The sequence below is a fragment of the Tenebrio molitor genome, chromosome 3 (assembly GCF_963966145.1).
Source record: "Tenebrio molitor chromosome 3, icTenMoli1.1, whole genome shotgun sequence".
Lineage (NCBI taxonomy): Eukaryota > Metazoa > Arthropoda > Insecta > Coleoptera > Tenebrionidae > Tenebrio > Tenebrio molitor.
The window spans coordinates 21,558,943-21,582,378 of record NC_091048.1 but is presented as its reverse complement, the minus strand read 5'-3'; the positions used below and the strand labels follow the sequence as shown (position 1 = coordinate 21,582,378).

Genomic DNA, 23,436 nt, shown 5'->3' with positions numbered 1-23,436 from the left:
ACTGACTTTTTCCGAGTAAAAATTCTCCTGCAAATACTGACCCATAACGGGACCCTTTCTCGTTAGTGATATTTTTATCTGCAATTATATTAAAAGCGTTCTAGATTCGAGTGTGGCCAACGAGTGAAATGTCAAGGTCCGGGCTTGTTTTAACTGTATATTTAGACATGCTACCGGAGTTTTGTGCGAGGGAAAAAATCCGCATTGTTGCCACTGGATGATGGTAAAAATTGCAGCGTCGTTAACTTAATGCACTGCAACTGCCCAGTAATTGTTTTGAAAATCGACTTCCTGGTATAATATCCAATCGCATTATGTACTGCTGCCGAGTAGCTTTCTTATGGTTATTTTCTATTACCATTTTAAATAAGACTGCAATTTATAAATCGGAGGATGCGGCTTTTTTCCCGATAATGCAACTGGAATTACATAATTAAGTAAGTGCGTTCGAAGTGCGTCGAAGACAGGAAGATCGTATCATCATCGCGGATTTATATTCGAATCATCAACATTCGACGGAGATAAGCAGCAGGATTTTGAAATCGCTTCCTGCTCCAGTCGGGTACATTGTCTGACTCAAAAATAGATTAATACATTCAAATTGAGCTCGGATATATTAAAATATGCAGACGTGTGCACTTTTCCTTTTTGGTCTCCTGCAAGACGTTGGTATTATTCTCGTCTTATTTATTGCTGACGCGGTTGAAATCTTCGACGAGTAATATGGGCGTGTCTGGATTTGACAGAGAGAAATCGTTACTCAAATAGTAAAATATAGATCTGGAAAGGCACCGTTGAAAGGAATCGAGAGCGTTAATAATTCAACAATTCAAATTAAAGCTTAATTGCATCCTGACAGCGAAAAATAAGCTCACTTGGTGGTGTTCGTTCTCGTTACGCGAAGAATTCGACAGAATCGACGTTTCACAAATTCGTTCACGCTTTTGCACGTCCGAAAGTGTTAACGAACTTCGTCGGGATGCGCCTTCGATGGAGCGGAACGGATCCTCTTCCGAAATGCAAGCCTGGGATTAATTTCGACCAGCAAATGAGTTTTTAATAAGCGGCGACGAGTTCAGTGTCGCTGGCTCGTTACGGATTTTAAATGTCTTAATCATTTTCGCGCTTCCTATTGTCCCACGCGGATAATTGCACCGGAGTCGCCGGAGTCTGACGAGGAAAATTTTTCAGCGCCTGAAACGCGCTCACCGCATCGTTAAGACCTCCACTTGTTGCGGTTATTGTTTTTAAACGTCTCGTTTAGTTTTAGGTTGCAGCTTTTAGCGAGAACTGCGGAAAATACGGGCGATGGATGGGCGTTAAATGAGTCGAGAAAATTACAAAGCGCGATCATGTTTGTGCTTGTTATCGAGGAATTTACGACGGCGTAGAGGGTGGTTTCGCGACTCGCATAAATGGCTGGAAACGACCGCGAATTACTCGACGTGACGTATTCTCAACTAGTTCTGGTGTTCGTGCCTAATAAGGACAGTCTTGGTATACCGAAGGACATCTCGTCCTACGCATCCATGCATGCCATTAGTTATAAAGGTATATTAAAGCCATTTCGTATTCAAGGAACTGATTGTGTATTCGAACGCGAATGGGCGTCGGCCGGGCTTTCTTATGCAAGGCGGGACGATCCATTTTTATTCGCGTGACGTAACCGCAATTATCCTTGCACAACCATCCTTCGCTTGGTTTACTTAAAATCGGACAATTCTTGCGTCAACGGATAAGATTAGCTGGACGCGGGACTGCTACACGACTCCGTTAACACTAATTGTCGTTAAACAACGAAAGCGAGATAAGGATGCTCGCTAATATATCACCCTGTCAGCCGACATAGGCAAAGGAGCTTTCCGTTTCCTAGACGCACAATAGGCGCGATCTGGCATCACTTGGACACATATGGCGTTAATTAAAGTCGACAAAAATTTTCTCACATCGATCGGAACGGGAAAAATTCAGGAAGTGTCCGGCTTACCGTTCGAATTCTTTGGCGCGATAATTACAATGCACACAAGTTTTTTTTACGTGATGTCGCACCGTGGGGAAGAATACGTAACCATCCAGTCTGGAGAATTTTCTGAAATGGTTTCGTCGCGGTCGCATCCCGTAATAAATCACCGAGACGGATCCATCACATTGTTCCAGTTTTACAATCACTGGATGACCTCTAATTCCTTTCAATTTCCAGAGAGAAAAAGTGAACGAAATTGCAACAGCAAAAAGCTCATTAGTTAGACAATTAATTCCACGAATGTTAGGCCAGTAACGATCCAAGGAATGATGATCCGGAGAAGTTCTGAGTCGTTAGATAGAAATGTAATCTAGATTTTCTTCAAGATTAAAAACAAAGAAATTCAATCAGTTCTGCTTTTGATTTTTACCAATCAAAACTGTGAAATAAAATCTTATATTTTTTTATTGTCAAAACTGAAAATGAAATTTAATGGACCACTTGGTGTTCACAACGGTAACACTCAATTTCCTTACACCAAGTATTGTCGTTGTATTGTTGCTCTGATGACGACAGCTTGTCGCAACGCGCGTCAGCGTTAGCTTAGTGATATTGGCGATTCCAATTGCCGGTGAGACATCTGGTGTAAATTGTATAAACCAAATAAAGTCATACTCAAGTCGGTGGCTATTTCAGTGTGTTTTTAAAACAAAAACACTATTTAATTGAATTTAAATTATTTAAAAATGAGTAAAAATAAGAGCAACAAAACAAACTGTTGTTTTTTCGCTGTAACACGTGTCGAAAAAACAGAAAACGACATGTTTCCATTTATTTCCACGTTGTAGCGTAAAACCAAGATATGTTTTCATCCAAAAAGGTTTTTGGTTCTAAAGACCGGATGGAGAGAAAGAAAGCATGGGAAAGTGCTTTCTTTATTAATGGAAAAAGCTTTATCTAATTATATGAGGGCCAAAATATGTTTACAATTTCCTGATACTCTTGCTTTACAGCTGCAGCTAAGATGGTCTACTTCGACGTTGTTATCTTTAACAGATAACTACCCTTTAATTTAATGTGGAGCACTACTTAAGGCATTTGTTTGTAGGCTCAGTCCAAAAATTTCGTACCTTGTTTCCACCACTTTAGTAACACCACATAAAATTAACAACTTCGCCCACAACATTTCTTCGCTTTCTGCTGCTGCCTCTAAATAAGCTAAAATTTTGTGTAACCTTAAAAACCATCACAAAAACTGCAAATTCACGTAAAACCAACAACGTATTTTAGAAAACACGAACATAAGCTGGGGCTAGCGCGAGTATGACTTGCAATCTCTCAACAGTGGCGCCCCCAATAGTAGGCGAAATCGCCAATTGTATTTAATGTGAGAGAATTAATAAAGTGTTACCAGATTAACCAGATATGACTAATAAAGCGGAACGAGCAAAAGCGAACTTTGGCACCCTTGCCCAAGAGTCTCTTACATGTTTATTAATAAATTGCTTGAAGGTTGTAACAATTTTTCAACGTATAAAAACTACAGAAAACCTAGAATCCTCAACCTCAATAAATAGTTTATTAACGTAATCAAAATTGTGGTGCTTTGTTTGTGTTATTGCTGCAATATGGTCGTAAATTCGTGATAACGATGCATTAATTAATTTACGGTGAATGAAATGTGATACTAAAAGGTAACACCGGCTGTTACAAAATAATATGTAAATTACAACTTGATATCTACATTTTTTGACTTTTATTGTTTTATGTTAGATGAATTTACTTTAATGTCTTCTGACTAGTTGACTAGTTTTCAACTTCCTCTCTCAACTTTTACGAATTTCTTTGACCACTAAAACCTTTTCTGAAGATTAATATTTTAGACATGACGTAACGTAGCGGTAAGGTAGTGACGCATCTATTTCCCAAATTCTGACGTTGAAATTATAGACCAAGATCATCATTGTTATTTGGATTTTAATTGTTTAATCTGTCATAGTAAATGATCGTTTCGATAGATAATTATTAAAAATAAACTAATTGAAAAACATCAGGGCCACATGTGTTGTTTACCTTACGTCATACCTGTATAGACACCTTTAGTATCAAGTGTTTGATTAAAGTGACTCATCTTATTCCTGAACACTTAATCGAAGGCAGATTCTAAGTTATATGACCAATTACGAAATTTGAACCGGGAAGACGTTTTTAATGGTTTCATTTAGTCGGTTGATAATAAGGTGGTTTTATGGAGATATAAAATTATCACGTATTGGTTAATTGCTTTATCAAGTATGGTATACACACGACAAGCAGTACTTTTTATGCCAAGAAAAACAATAATTGCGCAACCTTCCTTATGTTGTCACGGACTTTGATGAAACTTTAACCAATTTTTTACCAAGCGCTTGCGAAATTGATGCTACAGCAGAAGAAACATCCGGCAGTTCCAGTTCATGTTAAAAATAAGAACAAATCAGGATGATCCACGTTGACTTGAAAATCTAACAGAATATTTTTTTGTTTTGAAAATTGAAAATGTCAAATTTAAATATTTATAAACAATTTTTTTCGTAAATACATGTAGGTGCTACTTGATATTACACGTGTAATATACATTGTATGGCACGAGTGCGACTGTTCTTCCTGATCTGATGGACCTTGAAGCCTCTGTTTTTGCTCAACTGTATCAAAAATTCTATTGATAATCGTGTTCGAACAAGAATGCAAGCAATTTAACATTCTAAACTGATAAAATCTAGCTCAGAGTGCGTCGCAATGAGGAGGAAATACCTTAAATATCTGTACTAATTAAAAGCAAAAATAAATAGATCTGCGATCATTTAAAAAGCCACACGCTCGACATCAGTGGCAAAAAGCGGTCTGGAAAAACTTCTGATTTTAATAGTCTTCATTATTATTTTTTTCCAATTAAAAGCTCGACTTAAATAGGTTTTCAACATATCAGAGATCTACGAGATCAGGATTTATCGATTAAATTACTCCATTTTATTATAAACTTCATTATCGCGAATGCGCCATAAATTAGTCGATGTCCCTTAGCCAGTCACCTCTGAGAACATTGTTAATTGGGACGACTTTATTACGTTTTTTTGGATCCTTTGACCGGTCTCAGAATTAAGCCCACCATGTGTTGAATTAATTTATAGCGACGTCGTTATCGGCGATCCTGCTGGCTTCCTGGTTTTTTCTTCGCCAGCACATGTTCAATTACTGGATCTTGTAGGTGCCAATGTGCACTATTTCACTTATGATTGCAATGCCCCCGAGTCTCGTAACGGTATCCCCATCAGATCTTTATGAGCTGGATTAAAACCCAACATTTTACATAATTCCGTTTCTATTAAAACAGTGTAATCTAAAAATAACTGTAAGCGTGGTTAAAGCTCTCGTAAAGGGAGGCACTAAATCATTTGCATGCCATTAGATAACTGTTTGATCGCGAATATTTATTCCTTGTCTCATCGTTCTATTATTAGAAGGCGCAACCGGTGAGGTCCGAAACTGTTATGTGAAGAGCAAATTTCGCACAAGTGCTTAACAGCCGCTTTGTTTTGGGGCGACCGAAATTGTATTTTTTTTACGGTTAGCGTTTGTTTTCAGAATTCGAAGCGGAACTAAGGAGCATAAATAAATTTAAATTTTATGAGTAATTTAATCTTATTAGTGAGAGTATTTCGTTGCGAGGTTAAAGCTCTATGATTGCCTCGGAAAGTAACGAATTTCTTGTCAACCGAGCCAGACGAAAAAAGCGTGTTTCGTGCCAATTAGGCCCGAATTAAGAACGCGACTCGATTTAATTTCCAGTGGATATTAACGAGATCCCAATGACATCCCGCCGAAAGCTGTAATTTGCCATTTTTACCAATCTACTGTGTTCTCGCGTTTAGTCGCCATTACGCAGATACAATCGAACCTGTATTTCAGATTCCACCGCACAATTTCTAATAATAACAGAGCCGTAACCGTGATTTGTCCAGATCGATCGTAAAATTGGAACTGATAACGGTTGTGGGACATTTGAAATTTATTCCAGCAGGAATGGCTCCGACACGATTCGGCAATTTATCCGAATAGCAATCGTTCCGTCGAAAAAAATTTCTTAAACACTATTTACTAACGATTCCCGTATTTTGCCATGAAATAATTACACGTCTGAGGCGAATTATTTTTGTAAACAAGCTCAATGATGAGGGCGCCGTCCCTGACCGGTTAAAGTAAGAATAGGTTGCAGTGTTGCACTCGTGTCCAATTTTATTGTGCAAATATAAGTTTGAACTTTTAAATTGCACTTAATTTGACCGGATATAGAGTTATCGAGCGAGACCGTTTCCGTTCCTGAAGGTTTCAGCTAAAACCGTTACCCACTCGAAGGTCGCAGATTTTTTCATTAAACTCGCTTTTATCTGATGGTGAGACACTTTAATGGCGATTTTTCCGTGCTCATCGCAAATAAATGGACGGGGCGATTATAATAATTATGTAAACAGTTTGACGTGTTGACCGGCAAGGACATCTCTAATAGAAACATAACTGTACTCCTACGTGTGTTTGCACAAGCTCTAGTCCCACATCAAGACAAACTTTAAATCGTCATTAACGGTCGTTAGAGAACTGTTTGATCCAATGTTTGCTTGAAACTGATATTTGGAAGATGTCGCGATCCTCTCGAATAAATTTAGCCAACCTTCGGTAGAGCTGTGCAAATAATTGCTTTGCAGATGCAACGCTCGTGGCCTCTTGGTCCCGACATATTGTTTTCTAATTGATCCATTAATTAAACAGTATTGATAAAAATCCTTGGCGGGTTTCCTTGCGGCCATCTTGTGCGTGGTAGTCGTAGCCTACTGAACGATCATCGATTCTAATTATGTAATCGAACGTGCAATTAAATATATCAATGCAAAGCTCGCCGTATTTCTTGGTTATTATTAATTGTTGTTGTTTGTTTCAGACTGCCCAGTCCTTTGGCGGGATTGGATTTGGTATAAAGCAAGAAATCTTTTTTCTGAATCTAGAGGACGGATACTTTGGCTGTCAAGTTAACGAATCAACGGACGTTCTGCAGCTATTCGAACTGTCAAAATTATGCGATGGAACTCCGAACTGTTTTTTAGGTTCCGACGAATTAACCGACAAACTCAAGTGTACAAGTAAGTAGCAAAAAATACATTCTTCGCCATTAAACCCAAACAATGGACGAGGTAAAGTGGAATTAAATCGGTACGAATGAGAGAACACCACGACCATTTGTACGAATTCCCGACGGCGCGTAACGTCTAATGTTTATTGATACGACTTGCGAAAATGTATGCCGTTCATAACGCGTCTGGATCTTCGTCTTCTCTCCTCCAACGAGGAGAGGATTTGCCACTTCGTCCTCCGACAGATATTTCCTCGGTGTCGACTTACAAAACAGTCTCCAGTTTTCGCATTAGTTGCGACGTTTTCTCATTTGTCAGATGGCGCAGCTAAACATGGACAAAACTGGTGTTATCCGGAGAATATCAATAAGGACGCTCTAAGTACTACTGGATTTCCTAGTTCTCAATTACTCGACCACCGTAGTAGTCTTGTATTTTATTCTCGGAGGCTGTTCGGCGGTTTTTTCTGCCCCTTTAGCACCGCTCGCAGCTCTCATTCTCTTTTGCTCAGGTGTTTCGCAGGGAACGATTGACCAAGTTTGGGGTCCAGTGTGACCTCCAAAAGTAAACGATCGCCGAAATTTTGTAACAAGTTTGACCGAAAGTGAGACTTTTTTTGTTTATAAAGACACTCTCGGTTTCATCATGCGATCGCTCACCACTTTCTAACAGCTGCTAACGTGACGACTATTGATGAAATACTAATTACAATGATGTGAATTTTATTATTATTATTAAACTAGATAATTGAATAAGCGAGGCGTGTTTTATAATATTCTGAGAATTTTGCATCTGACATTTAGGTAAAGATCAATTGTTCTCCATTTGCATGTGGTTATGTCCCACACTTTATCGAAATTGCTCTAAATTGCTCATTTAATACCGGTTCTAACATTCAACAAAACTGTGGACGTAAATCACTTGTTTTTGTCTTAATTATGTCTATTGCTAAAAATGTTATACAACAGTGTTAATTAGTTGACTGAAAAATTGTACTAGAATAAATTTCATTTATACTATAGTTATTTACGAACCAAGTGCGGGAAGACGATGTTCCCGCATGAGCGCATTTTTTAAATCACGAGCGACGAAGGAGCGAGTGCCTTTAATTAATGCGCCAATGAACGGAAGATGTCTTCACGCAAGTGGTTCGTACAATATTTTTTGTACGAAAATTAAATTAAATTTTTTTGTTTTAATACATTAAACATAAATGAACATAAAACCAAGTAGGCAGTGGTCTTTGGTTATTGGAAACAATTGCTTCACTTGATATTTCAATTTTTGCAATAATTTCTGAATTTTGTAGGAACAATTTTCAACGATTATAAATGTTTCCGTAATTTTTTAATGGAGGAAAACCCAGGGAAGTTGTATTTTATGAACTAAATTTTATTATTATCATGACAGATTTTTTTTGAATGCCTCAAAGGGCCAGTGTTTTTTGCAATTTTTACATTCGAGTCGACCGGGAAGCACTCGTTTCGGAGCGAGCGTTGGATGTTGGAAGCGTTGCTTTCAAGGCTATGAGTACAAAAAGTAAATACAGTCGAAGATATGGAAGATTTAAGGTGAACTAAAAATTGAATAATATCCAATTTGTTTCTGTCTTTAGTGTTATAAATAAAAAAAGTAATGACTGTTATATTAAAAAAATACACTGTTTGTACTGACATAAAAAATTTATTTCTCACCCAAATCCAGTAGTTTAACAAGGGATAAGGACGACTAAAAAACTGTATTAACTGATCACAGTAAAAACAACTCTAAATTTCAAGAAAGAAGATGTTCCTTTGAATTTAATTAGTGGGCCTATTGTTCCAAAGCTTATTTACTAGGAGCCAAATTTATTATTAATTGCAGGACTAAATCGCAGAGAAAATAAAAAAGGACATCAAACTGTTTAAATAACTTACCTAAGCATTTCTTTGCATAAACTGATTTTGCAAGTATTTTTCAGGAATTTTTCAAAGATTTTACAAAACCTAATTGCAATTTCGAAATTTTGAATTGAAAAAAAGTGCACAGAAAGGAAAAAAATTGTTATCTTTGTCTTCTTTGGTTGGTTGTGAAATGGAGCTTGCGTTGGTGATTTCAATCGTATCACGTCGATCCTTTGACAGAAAGAAAAATGTCTAAACTGAAAAAATTCAAAAGGAGATAAGTGATAAACAGTATGAAAGGAGAAATACTATGAATTTGGAGATAAATGATAAGTAATATGAATGGAGAAATACTATGAATTAGTTTGTTCAAATAGATTGGATCTAAGAGATTAAAGGAAACAGCTTCTAGCAGCATTTAGACTTGGAGATGAATAATAAATCTGGAAGAAGAATAAGAGATTATAGAGAAATATCAGAAAAGAAGAAATGTAAAAATTATATCATTATTATAAAGAGGGTAGAAAAATAGTATATTGTAGAGGTTTTGGATTCTCTCATGGGCTGTGACCTTGGGAATATCTGCGCGAAGGCGGAACGATAAACCAATGAAAAATCTGTGAATGAAAACTGAAAACGTCGACCACTTTATATGAAATAGACGAGAGAGAGAGATGACGCTAACGTAATGACGATGTTTTCCGTTCGGTTTGTACCGCCTACTTGAGACCGATATTCGTCGTTTCCGCATATATGACTCATAGTCCATGAGAAAATCCAACACCTCTACATCTAGGGAAAGAAATTCCGAGGTATCAGTAGAGTGATAAATTTGGAAAGTTCCATGACTACCGTGAAAATTTATGTAGACAAATTAGTTTATGGTAAAAGATGGATGACGAAGATTTTACTGTAGAAGAAGAAGTGACTGAAGCAGAAAATACTGCAGCCTAAATTTTAAAACTACATATTTTACTTTAATCAACATGTAAAATGTTGAGTTTTATTTGATACACAATGAGAGCTTCCTAGGGAATTTTTTGAGTTTTGTATCTTAGAAACAGTCTCCCTGTCGTGAACAAACAGATGTTAAATCGTTGATCAAGGCCTTTTTTACACCATTAATAACAACAAAATTACTATTTACCCTTCAAGTTTCATTTATTTTTTGCTTTTAGAAATGAAATTCGTTATGCAAATCGTCATCGAGCTAAAACGGCTTAATTCACCAGTTAATAGGACATCTCCTCTTAAGTTTCATTTTAAGCCAGGTTTCGTTTAATTTATGCAGAATTAATTCGTCAATTAAGCTACCTCCACATAAACTGAAACTTGATCGCAACCATCTCATTTTATACCTGGTTGTACTTTGCTTATATTTGACATTTTACTGTTTAAAAAATACACTACACGTTCTTTTTAATAGTCCTTCACATTTACTACTTCTCATAGATCACCGTCCTTATAAGTTGAAACAATTATCTGTTAAATTTTTTAATCAACGGGTAATGGTTACGATATCTAAATTAAGTAAAGATGGTGCTTCTTGGAACTCTTATAATGAGACCAAGCTAGGGAGAAGTCCCACAGATCAGAGTTCTTAGAATCAACTTTTATTTTATTTTGGTTTCACTATTCATTCAAATTAAAGCAATTAATTTTCAAGCAAAGTATATTGACGCGCAAAATGAGGATTAAAAGAATTCATCTTTGTAGAGTCATACGATTTACTGTTATTATTTCCTAGTATGTACTGATATAAATATCAAACTGGCTACATAATTCTAGATGTTATGATTGTGAAGTAAGTTTTCACGGTGGTTGTTGCGTAATAATAATAATTTATTATGTTGTTGAAGCGTGTGAGATGTTATTAACTTGTCATGTTACATCCTCATACATTGTAATTTCACAAATTAAAACAATAATTTTTAGTGGATTTATCCAAAAATGCCGTATAAAAACAAATTCCACTATGCTAACTAGATCTACTCTGAGATCTTCATTATGGTTTATTAATAATTATCCGTACAAAGCAAATAAACCAGCAAAACTGGTTCAGAAAGAGTTTAATTGTGGTTTACAAAACAACCACTACTAATCTCTTGCAACACACTGTAGCCAATTTGCATGAATTACCAGTTTTGATAGTAAGTAAGGCATGACGAATCGCTAGATTAAAAACTTTCATGTATAGGATTACCGTGAGCAGAATCTCTGGTAATTTTCAAATAGAAGAGAAAAAACGAACGCGCGAGCTATCCGCAAACTGCTCGTGAAATCTCAAGGACAATTGCATTTTTATTGGAACAAAAGCAATAAATTGCAGCAACAGAAAGCGAAAGCTCCTCGAACATCCCGTCCAAGATATATTCCGTCTGTGAACAAAAGCTTCGCCATTTAAATGCCAATGAATGATTCATGTGCACGAAGACACAACTACGTCCACCACGAGATTGCTAACGCAGATTTTGTTCTATCTGTAGAAAAACAAGATTGCCTTCCACACTTGTCGTCCATACGTGGGACGTATTTTTCGGCATTCTGATCGATATAATAAGTGATCTAGATGTGGGCGCAACGGCACCATCAAGGATAAACCGTAACTCGACCATCCCAGAACCAATTAAAATAGATATCATTCGGAAACGACGTAAAAAATGTCAGTCGAAACCAGGAAATCGTCGGTGGTGTGGGTAATTTCCTGGCATGCGAGTCCACAGGGCAACACGAATGTTCTCCGAGTTGCCCATCTCGCGATAACAAAGCCTAACCTGCAGTGTGGCGATCTCTTATTTGCTATAACGGATCAATTAATTGCGTTGGAATGGAGGAAACGGCGTTTTTTTGACTCCACACGCATTCACCAAAGCCGCTTCCACCGAACCAAATAACGCTAACGATCTTGGGAGAAATGTTAATTGTGGCGGCGGCGAAAAATAAAATTTTGGCACGTTTCCTGCATTATCGGCGGCTGGAAAGCGGCCGTAAATCCGCGCCGATCCTCATTACTTATCTCATTAACCATCTTGTTTGTTTACATTACCGGGAATCCGAGCTAGGCAACACCAAGAATATTCACGTTTCGAGATCGTGAGCCATTCCGGCTGATTTTTCTAATTTAATGTATCTTTCGATCCGACCCAAGAGGGTTTCTTTTGTTTTATTATTTTTAAGCCTGATGCCTTTTGACCCCGCTCCATTCGAACACCGTCGTTTACCCGAGTAATAAATTATATTGGCGGGTTACCGGCATTTGCCCGATGATGGTGCTTTATCAATTGATTTTCTCGTTGCAGATGATTGTCATAAAGAGGATGGGTCCTCCTGTCAGAATGGCGCTTGCTTGGACGGCCAGTGCCATTGCAACGACGGATATGGAGGATGCAACTGTGAAGTTCCAGGTAAAAATTAGTTCTAGTCTTGTTTCTTTTTACGGCCATGTGAACCGTCATAATTTGTTTTGAAATTATTGTCGGAAAATGATAATGTGTTTATGTTAGATTTAATCTGACGGTATGCTAACAAAAAAGTACCTAATTAGTGTAATTGGGGACAGAGTGAACAATACATAACGTGAATTTTGCCAATGATACATGAAAAACAAAGTTCAAATGACATACAGATTTTTTTTCACATTATTAGTATAATAACTTGTGCTACGTCGTAAGTTAAATGGCCTCCAAGAACAGTTAGAAATAAATGATGTAATCTCAATAAAAGTTTTACAACTCTTACGGTTGTTCTCTTTAAGTCAAGAAGACTAGCTCCGATCTGAATTGTCTTTCCTGTTTTAACATTGCATACATTTCTTCTGGACTTTCATTGTGTTAAGCAACGTTGCAGCTTACCTGCATTTGAAATAACTGCACAAAAAATGTCATTTTAAACTACAACAACAAATATTATATTGTTTATCCAACACCTCATATATAAGAGGAGAATACCGCACTAGTGCGGTAATAATTTCTTACCGCACTCATTGAGGATAAGGAGGCTATTACGCTTTTAAAATGAGCGCGATATTTAATTATTTTTCGTTGTTATCGCTCTTGTATCTTTTTGCACAACACAGGAGAGAAAAGTTGTTAACAAAGGGTGACTCTTCAGGCCTCAGGTTCTGAAGAGTCGTTACATTAATAACGTTTTACGAGCGGTCACTCTTATCTTAAAAGTGTAATTCTTCCCCGGCACAACTTGTTACTCGCACCGCAGAAGTTATTGTGTATGAAGCTTAAATGAGAAGGTAATAAATCATGATCTAACTAGTCAGTCTGGAAAAAGGCGAAAAACTTGCTTTTATTTCTGTTTCCGTCAGAAATTAACCTTTTTTCTTCCACCAAGGGCGAAAGTCAATTTAAATTGCTTTTGTTCAACAATGGCCAATTACCAACGTATTTACACTTAACAAGGTACATCGGACATGTTGTAGGAAGCACGTGACTCGTCCTGCTGCGACTAGTACACTTCAAAATTTTGTTGTTTCTTCCAGACGAGAACGAGTGCAAATACAGGCCTTGCGACGTCTTCGCCCACTGCACCAACACCTTGGGCAGCTTCTCGTGCACTTGCTACCCCGGGTACCGGGGCGACGGCTTCAACTGCGAGGGTAAGTCTCATTAGGATCGCGCCGTCCATAAATCATCACCGGAGGGTTCCCTTTCGCCCAGCGGCGTCCCGTTTTACTGTTACATCCGTCGGTCGTGAAATGAAAACCAGCTAGTGAATTTTATGAAGGCACATAACATGGCATATAATCTTCAATATCGCAGTCACGACCTTCCTCACGGCCGCTCGCAATGTAGTTAGCGCCCAGGAATGCTTCGCTTTCAGTTGCTGCCTCTCCGAACCCGACTCCGCCATCAAATTCTTACCCCTATAATGGATATCAGCGATCTTCGAAGTCCTCGCGGTGCAAAATTAATAGTGTTCTCGCGGTGGTATTCTCGACATCACCGTAAAACGCCTTTTAGAGTCGCGACTCCTCGCCGTATTCAAACGATTCTAGAATCGATAGGCTCTCGTTCGACATTCATTGGTCATTGAACTTTGCCAAAACACATCCGCCAGCCAATATGGACACGATACAATCGCCCGAATTAATAAATCATACGCATAACGGTTGTCTTACTCAAATCTGCCGACTATTTCGAGTATGTGGTGGAGGCGAGCTCTCGAAGACGATTCGGCCTTGATCGTCGAACTGTTAATGAGAATTTAATTGGCAATGCGGCGATGCTCGTTACGAAAATCGTTTTATTACATAGACGGAGTCCGATCATTTGCATCGATTAGTGGCAGCATTGTTAAATAAGTCCTGGATGATTTATGCACGAGGTGCATTGGGGGCGTTACCAACAGTAGCCGACCGTGTTCCCCGTCCAATCATCGTCAAAATCTTTCAGTCCAGGCACAAACAAGAAACTTATTAGTGAATTAATTTATCCAGGACGAAAAACGAGGAAAAACGAGATTAATGCGCGTGCGAAGTAGTACCTCATGTAGAAACACTTGATCTGCTGCCGGAATGCGGTAGTGTTTTTGCGTGAGTTTTGTTGGTGGAACTGCAAGACCTACGCCTCCTCCATGTGTTGCGGCATGCTCACCAGCCACAAATTATAGCCCAGCTTGTGGTCCTTTTTTACGAGAAGTAGCTTCATTTCATCCAAAGATCCTGCCAATAAACTATCTTTCACTGGACTTAACGGGAGCGGACAACGCTATTTTTCATGTCGTTAATGAGTGAAGGTACCTAATGAATATAATGCAGACGTACGGTATGAACAGTTACGTCTCGTTTGATTGTATCATTAAAATGAGTGTATGTGGTCGGCACAATTGTGCTAACTGTACCAACATCTGAAAAATGACGCTACTACTGTTTTTTTTCTCGAAGTAATTTAACTGGAAAATTCACGCGTTAACCTTTTGACTCGACGGATATCAATCAAAATTTGGCCAAGGTTCCGCCCAGGCGTATCATTACGTTATCATTAGCAGGTTTAAACGTACGCTAATGACGAGCCAGGTTTTTTCGCGAGCGCAATCCACTTTGTTCTCTCGTTCTCGATCTCCATCACTTGACTGTTTTTCTTTGTGGCGCCACCGTCACTGTTTTCATCTGCTAATGAAAAATATAGCGTCAACTAGTGCCGCGAAGTTAGTTCGTTGATCTCGAGCGGACGTTGCTCTTGACGTGGAGCATTATGAGATGACCAGTCGCGTTAACGATTCGCTCCAAACTCCTCGACGATGACCCTCTTAGATACTTTTGCTTTTTGCCAAAAACTTTTAATTGGACCCAAGAATTTCACTATTGGGCTAACGGTCGCGTCCAGCGCTTCTCGTTTCCAATAATCGATTTCAATTTCGTCCTTAATCGGATGACGGCAGAATCGCGGATCCAATCACCTGACCAGAGCGATCCATCGAAACGCAATCAAAGTCGGATGTGAGTTTTTCGATTCGTCAGGCGGATTTTTTGCGGTCGCCCCTGATTGGCAGATCGTTTACAATTATCGCGTCGTAATTGAAAGCTAGATCAAATCTGGACGTGGAGATTGCGATCATGTGGATTTAAATTGCATTGTGTAACTGGTTCACCGTTAGCATCTCCATTAACGGCGGAGGATTTATTTTCGTGCTCCGCACACAGGTGTAATTATTGTCATCTCGTTGGCTGACTGAAAAAGGATCAATCCCATTCTAGATCTAGATTCGGATTCGTCGTCGGTGGCGCTAATTGGTGCCGACTGGTGTGTTTCAGATATTGACGAATGCCAAGATCCCGCGATAGCCGGGAGGTGCGTGGAAAACGCGTGGTGTTGCAACCTGCCAGCCCATTTCCTTTGCAAATGTAACGCAGGATTCGAAGGAGACGGAGAAGTTCAATGTCTCGGTGAGTCCCCCAACTTATTCGCAATTAATCGGAGCGCAAATCTTAACAATGAACGGCTCCACAAAGCGAAATTCAAAACACCACTCACTGACACAGATTCGGAGTCCACTTATTAAAACAATCCCACGTAACAGATATCGACGAATGCACTCAACCCAACGCCTGCGGACAGAATGCTCTTTGTCTCAACACGCCCGGAAACTACACCTGCTCTTGTCCGGAAGGCTTCATAGGTAACCCTTTCGATGGCTGCGTCGACCAGAACGAATGCGAAAATCCGAACGCCTGCGGACCCGGTGCCATCTGCACCAACGTGGTCGGTGGCAGACAGTGCCACTGTCCTCCGGGTTTCGAAGGAGATCCCTACACGACCGGATGCGGCGACATGGACGAGTGTGCCAGGACGAATCCTTGCGGAAGAGACGCCCTCTGCTCGAATCTAGAAGGGAGTTACAGGTGTGCGTGTCCTCCGGGATTTATAGGAGATCCGCTGACGTCTTGCACAGGTACTGAGCTAAGTTTTGGGAGCGATCTGTACATAAATGTAAATATCGTGTGTCATCCAAGAAACAAACACGTGAAGACTGATTTTCTTGTACAAAAATATGTTCGAATTAACATGGACTTTTACCACCGTAGTGTATTGTTAGTAGCACGGCAGTAAGGTATTTGCGGCAACAATTAGACACAAATTAAGAAAATCAGTTTCAAATGAAATGAAGGAGGTAACCGGACACGATATTAATAACAATATGTAACGCTGAAATTGGTCTCGTGACACTTGCTGCAACTGCCTTGAAAGCGATACCCCATTAAAACGAATAATAAGTAAAAGTCCTCTTAACAAATTTAATTTAACAACCGTAAAGATAATTGATATTAAATTACTAAGAAAATCTTTCTTCGATGCTAACGAGTTAACGATCTGCTAACGCTTTAACATCGCTAGATATTAACGAGTGCAGTTCGAGTCCTTGCGCCGCAACTGCACAGTGCATCAACACTAACGGGAGTTATACCTGTTTGTGTCCTGAGGGATACACAGGATCGGCGAAGGAAGATTGCGTGGATATCAATGAGTGTGGAAGGTCTGGAGCTTGTGGAATAAACGCTAAATGCATTAACGTCCCGGGTTCATTCAAGTGCATATGCCCCCAAGGCTTTACAGGGCAGGGACAGCTCTATTGTGAAAGTTAGTCGATAAGTTTTAAATCATTTTTGCCTTCGCCTTCGCTGTGCTCTCTAACCCTCTCTAGTTCGTTCGTTTCTGATGGAATGCTTGAATGTCGTAGTTCTAAGAGAAAGTTCATTTTTATACCTAGTCTCGTACTCGTATTCTAGTATTAATTTATTTATTATTTATTATTTCCTCGTAACAACTAGTATTTTATTTATCTACAAGCCTAACTGTACTGTATACAATGTTTTTGTACATCTTGTATTTTAATCCCAGTTTCAATTTCAGATCTGGTGTCTTTTGTATATTGTGTTCGTCTTGTCTTTACCTGTTCTGTTTCTTTCAGTCTATCTTCTGTAGGTTATCCTCTAAACTTTTAAAGAATATGTCGCAATGTTTTAAACTTATCCTCAGATATAAACGAGTGCGAAACAAATCCGTGCGGAGAAAATGCTGTCTGTAAAGACACTCTAGGAAGTTACACGTGCTCGTGTAAAGAAGACTATACCGGCGATCCTTTCAAAGGATGCGTCGACATCGACGAGTGTCAAGCCTTTGAAAGACCTTGCGGCGGACACGCTATCTGCGAAAACGCCGTGCCCGGGTACAACTGCATTTGCCCCCAGGGCTACCAAGGCAGACCTTCTCCGAAAGTTGCGTGCGAACAAGTAAATCACCGTTGAAAACCTTACCAAACGACTCTTCTAACCCCCAATTTGCAGATCGACGTGAACATATTGTGCAAATCGAACTTCGACTGTACCAACAACGCCGAGTGTTTGGACAGTCAGTGCTTCTGTCAGAAAGGATTCGTGGCCAAAGGTGCCGTCTGTGTCGACATCGACGAATGTCAAGCGAAACCTTGCGGTCCATATTCCGTTTGCACAAACACGATCGGCAGTTACCACTGCGATTGCGAAAACGGTTTCGTGGGCGCTCCGCCGATGGTCGAATGCAAAGCCCCGTGCGAAGACGTCAAATGCGGAGACCACGCTTACTGCAAACCTGACGGGCAAGAAGCCTACTGCATCTGTGAGGACGGGTGGACCTTCAACCCGCACGACATAGCAGCAGGATGCATAGGTAGTGTCATCTTCTACTGCCGAAATTTTTTCTCTAACACAAATTCCTTGTAGATATCAACGAGTGCGACAAAATTAACGGGCCCAGTGGTCGTTGCGGCGAAAACGCAATTTGTACCAATCTACCAGGAACTTTCGCCTGTCAGTGTCCTTCCGGGTTCACCGGAAACCCCTCGAATCAATGCGTGGACATTGACGAATGTTCAAAATCAAACTCTTGTGGAATCGGTGCCATCTGCGAAAACTCTCCAGGTTCGTACACTTGCAAGTGTCCGGAAGGTAGCGTCCCAAGTCCCGATCCACGAACCAGATGCAACGAAATTGTCACCTGCAAATCTGATCCCGATTGTCCTGGCAACGCAATTTGCGACCACAAGAAAAGATGTTTGTGTCCTGAACCCAACATCGGAGACGACTGCAGACGTGAGTAGCAAAAACTCGTCCAGTGAGGTTTTTTACAGTTGAAATTTGCAGATCCATGTGAGGCTAGCGCTTGTGGCCCCAACGAGCAATGCATGCTTGTCAACCAAGAAGCCAAGTGTATTTGCAGAACAGGGTACACTGGAACGAACCTAGGATGTGTTGATATAGACGAGTGTGCTGGAAACCCATGTCAGCTGGGAGCTGTATGCAAGAACGAACCCGGTAGCTTCTCTTGTCAGTGTCCTGGTGGTACCACCGGGGATCCATACAGAACCGGTTGTGCCAAAAACGAAGTACCGTTCAGTTGCTCGGACAGCAAACCGTGTCCCCCAGGAGAGCAATGCATCGCTGATGATTTCGTCGGTGGCAGCGTCTGCATCTGCGTCCAGGGATACTTGCGTGACCACGACACCGGAAAATGTCGAGACGTGGACGAATGCACGGAATTCCGCGATAAGCCAGCTTGCGGAGTGAACGCGATTTGTAAAAACCTACCCGGCAGTTACGACTGTCAGTGTCCTCCAGGATTCAACGGTAATCCTTTCTTGGAGTGCCTCGAGTGTAACAGTCCCGACTGTCGGTGCCAGCCACCGTACAAGCTAACCGACGGTAATTGCGTTTTGGCTAGCTGCGATGACGACGGTTCCTGTCCTAACGGTGCTGAATGCATCACAATCACCGGCGGTGTCAGTTACTGTGCTTGCCCCAAAGGTCTGAAAACGGCTCCGGACGGTTCTTGCACAGACATTAACGAGTGTATTGAAGGAAAACAAGTGTGCGGTTACGGCGCTGAATGCGTCAACTCGATAGGCTCTTATGAGTGCCATTGCCCCAGAGGTTACAGTGGAGAACCTTACAATGGTTTGTGTTCACCGGCACAGAAACGCTGCATCCACGATAACGAGTGTTCGTCGAACGAGAGATGCGTCCAACCCGGCGAATGCGTCTGTCCACCTCCGTTCTTCACTGACCCCCAAGACAACAACAAATGCAAGAGTCCGTGCGAGCGGTTCCCCTGCGGAATCAACGCTAAATGCACTCCGAGCGATCCTCCTAAGTGCATGTGCGAAGCCGGTTACAAAGGAGACCCCCTGCAAGGTTGCGTCGATATGGACGAGTGCGCAGATGCTCCTTGCGCCTACGGCGCTCAGTGTCTCAACCAGAAAGGAAGTTACAAATGCATATGCCCCAGAGGCATGACCGGAGATCCCTACAAAGGTGGCTGCATCCTGGAAACGGGATCGACCAAGTCCGAATGTCAAACCAACGAGCACTGTGCCAACACACTGGCTTGCGTCGAGAAAACTTGCGTCAGTCCATGCGGATCGCTCGTCTGCGGTTCTAACGCGTACTGCGAACCCGAGAACCACGCAGCTTGGTGCAGATGTCGCGTAGGTTACGCAGAAAATGAGCACGGAGAATGCGTGTCAAGTATGTAGACTCACAACGTTGCCAACTCGTTCTAATTGTAATGTTTTACAGTTTGCGAAGGTGTGATCTGCGCTTCTGGAGCTCAATGCATCCCGACCACTTCGGGACCGACTTGTAAATGTCTGGAAGGTTTCGCAGGCAACCCCTTCCCAGGAGGAAAATGTACCACTGATCTCTGCTCTGTTACAAATCCTTGCGAAGAGCCCTACGTCTGCATAGGTGGAAGGTGTAAAGAACGATGTGAAGGTATCATCTGCGGAGTTGGAGCTCACTGCGACCAAAACACCAATCAGTGCGTTTGCAACTCGTTCTTTGTTGGCACCCCAGAATTCATCTGCATGCCTCGTAAGTCAACAAAACTTGTGGTTTTGCGTAATTTAACATTTCGTGTTTTCTAGCGATCATTGGTCCAGATTGTTTCCCTATCTGCGGCAAGAACGCACATTGCGAGTATGGTGTCAACAGTAACAAATGCGTTTGCGATTCTGGTACTAGCGGAAATCCTTACGAGTCTTGCTCGCAACTGGAAAGAAAGACATGCGACTCGACAACTTGCGGAATCAACGCCGAATGTAGAGAGAGCTACAATGACATCGAGTGTCTTTGTCGATCAGGCTTCGCGGGAAATCCTTTCATCGGCTGTCACGATATTGACGAATGTAATAACAACGTGTGTGGACAAAGTGCCGTTTGCATCAACACCATAGGAAGTTACGATTGTCGCTGCAAAGAAGGCTACGCCGGAAATCCGTTCGTCATGTGTTCTCAAGTCCAAGGAGGCATTTGCAAGGACAGCAAAAATTGCAACTGTAACGAACGCGTTCTGTGCCCCTCGGGATACACTTGCGAGAGAGGCAGATGTAAAAATCTATGCGAGAAAGTCCGATGCGGTCCTAGAGCCAACTGCTATGAGGGTCAGTGTGTTTGTCCACCAGGTCACGTCGGGAATCCCAATGATTTGCGCAAAGGTTGCACAACTGAAGGTCGCTGTCACAGCGATCTCGACTGTCACGACGCCGAGATATGCTTCCAGTTGGGCAAAGGAGTGAGGAAGTGTCTGGACGGCTGCAGTAAGATCCAGTGCGGTCCCAACGCCCTCTGTGTTTCGGAAAACCACAGATCCTCGTGCATTTGTGCCCCAGGATACTCCGGCAACCCCAGTGACTTAACACTCGGTTGCCAACCTGAAGTCCGAGTGAACCAAAAGAAATGCGAAACCGATAAAGACTGTGAACCCGGTACCATCTGTTCCATCGACGCTCAAGGTCTGCAGAAGTGCATAAGTCCGTGTGAAACTGTCGCTTGCGGACTCAATGAAGTGTGCAAAATCGACGTTGCGGGTCATCCCACATGTGCCTGCAGAGACGATTACATCTGGAACCCCGTTTCGTCATCTTGCGAGAAACCATCAGTACCGGATTGTACTAGTGACAACGATTGTCAACCGGTCGCGGCGTGTCAACCTGACGCCCTCGGCATCCTTAAATGCGTCCCGGTTTGTTCCCACTTCACTTGTCCAAGCAACGCGGCTTGTGTAGCAGAATCCCACAGAGGACAATGTCAGTGCTTGTCAGGGTACACCGGCAATCCCAAAGACAGAAACGGTTGTAAACTACTAGTGCAAAATCAATGTACAACTGATGCCCAATGTTCCGAACATGAAATGTGTAGGAAACACGGAGATTCTGGAGCTCTCATGTGCAAACCGGCCTGCGATATAATCTCTTGCGGTCCTAACGCTGTCTGCGTTGCCAACAACCACGTAGCGCAGTGTCAGTGTCCTCCAGGTTCCTTCGTGGGTGATCCAACAGACCCCACTTCAGGATGCAAATCTGTCCCTTGCGTGTACAACATCGACTGTCCACCATCTCAGTTGTGCAATCGCTTGACCCACACTTGCTACGACGTGTGCGACGAAGAGTCCTGCGGAACCAACGCGGTCTGCATTGCAGAAAATCACAAAGCGATTTGTCAGTGTCCGCCGGGTTACAGTCCAAATCCCCTCGCTGAAGTCGAATGTGTACCCGTCGAGGTGTGCAACCCTAATCCCTGTCACGGTTCAGCGATTTGCGAAGCTACAGGATTCGGCCACACTTGCAAATGTCCACCTAACACAATAGGAGACCCCTTTACTTCAGGTTGCAGACCTGAGGGTGATTGCCCCAACGGCGACACCGATTGTCCAACGAAATCAGTTTGTCAAGGAGGACGTTGCGTCAATCCTTGCGACCAGTACAACTGCGGTCCCAATGCGATATGCACGGTAGAGAACAGAGGACCGGTCTGTATTTGTCCGACGAGGTTCATCCCAGGTCCCCACGGAATCCAAGACGGTTGTGTCAGAATCGCCACGACTTGCATCACAGATATTGACTGCGGAAATGAAGTTTGCTTCAGTGGGCAATGTCGCGCGGTGTGCAGAAACGACAACGATTGCTCTTCAGGCGAGAGTTGCTTGCAGAAGATGTGCATGATCCCGTGTGCAAGTCACAGTCAGTGTAGACAAGACCAAGCGTGTATCTCAGGAATGTGTATTATTGGGTGTCGCAGCAACAAGAACTGTCCGTCAGAACAGGCTTGCGTTAACAACAAATGTCAAGATCCGTGCACCCTTGAAGGTTCTTGTGGTCCAAACGCCATCTGTTCTTGTAAGGACCACAGAACTGTTTGTACTTGTCCAGAAAACTTCGAAGGAAATCCGACTCCGGACGAAGGATGCATTCGCATACCGCTGTCGTGCCAGAACGAGAAGACCTGTATAGCTGGTCACACTTGTTTCAAAAATCAATGTTCGTTGCAATGTCAAGATAACAGCGTCTGTGCGGTCGGCGAAAGATGTTCGGATAATGTTTGTGTGAAGGTCTGCTACGGCGATAGCAATTGTCTTCCTGGAGAAGTCTGCCTCAGGGGAGTTTGCGAACCGGGTTGTGCCGCAGATTCAGACTGCAGAACGTCACAGATATGTATCAAAGGCCAGTGCAAGTGTGGGCTTGGATTCATCGGAACACCGCAAGGATGTCAAGACATGAACGAATGTGAAGACCGTCCGTGCCACCATTCTGCCGTATGCCAGAATCTGCAAGGTTCCTACAAATGCATCTGTCCTGAAGGAACCGTCGGAGATCCGTTCATCGAACCAGGGTGCCTATTACCAAACCAGTGCGTTCGCAACACCGACTGTGCAGACAATCTTGTTTGTAAAACGGGTAAATGTCAAGATCCTTGCGAAGAAGTGAGATGCGGTCCTAACGCGGTTTGCAACGTTTTCAATCACAAACTGACGTGTTCGTGTCCTACCAATCACTTGGGCGATCCGTTCGACGTCAAATTGGGATGTTTCAAAGTCGAGTGTTTGGAAGATTCGGACTGTGCCACCGACAGGAAATGCGACTCAGAAATCAACAAATGCTTAAG

General features: G+C 41.9%; 1 protein-coding gene across 1 annotated transcript in view; it reads left to right on the top strand.

The window, feature by feature from the left end:
* Positions 1-23,436, top strand: part of dpy (dumpy) — a 126,707-nt gene that overhangs the window by 30,048 nt on the left and 73,223 nt on the right. The window contains 12 exon segments of the mRNA XM_069040549.1: positions 6,939-7,137; positions 12,311-12,415; positions 13,504-13,620; positions 15,778-15,909; positions 16,044-16,415; positions 16,859-17,101; positions 17,501-17,754; positions 17,809-18,169; positions 18,223-18,591; positions 18,643-20,022; positions 20,074-20,367; positions 20,421-23,435. Of these exon segments, the coding sequence (XP_068896650.1) occupies positions 6,939-7,137; positions 12,311-12,415; positions 13,504-13,620; positions 15,778-15,909; positions 16,044-16,415; positions 16,859-17,101; positions 17,501-17,754; positions 17,809-18,169; positions 18,223-18,591; positions 18,643-20,022; positions 20,074-20,367; positions 20,421-23,435 (6,841 nt within the window).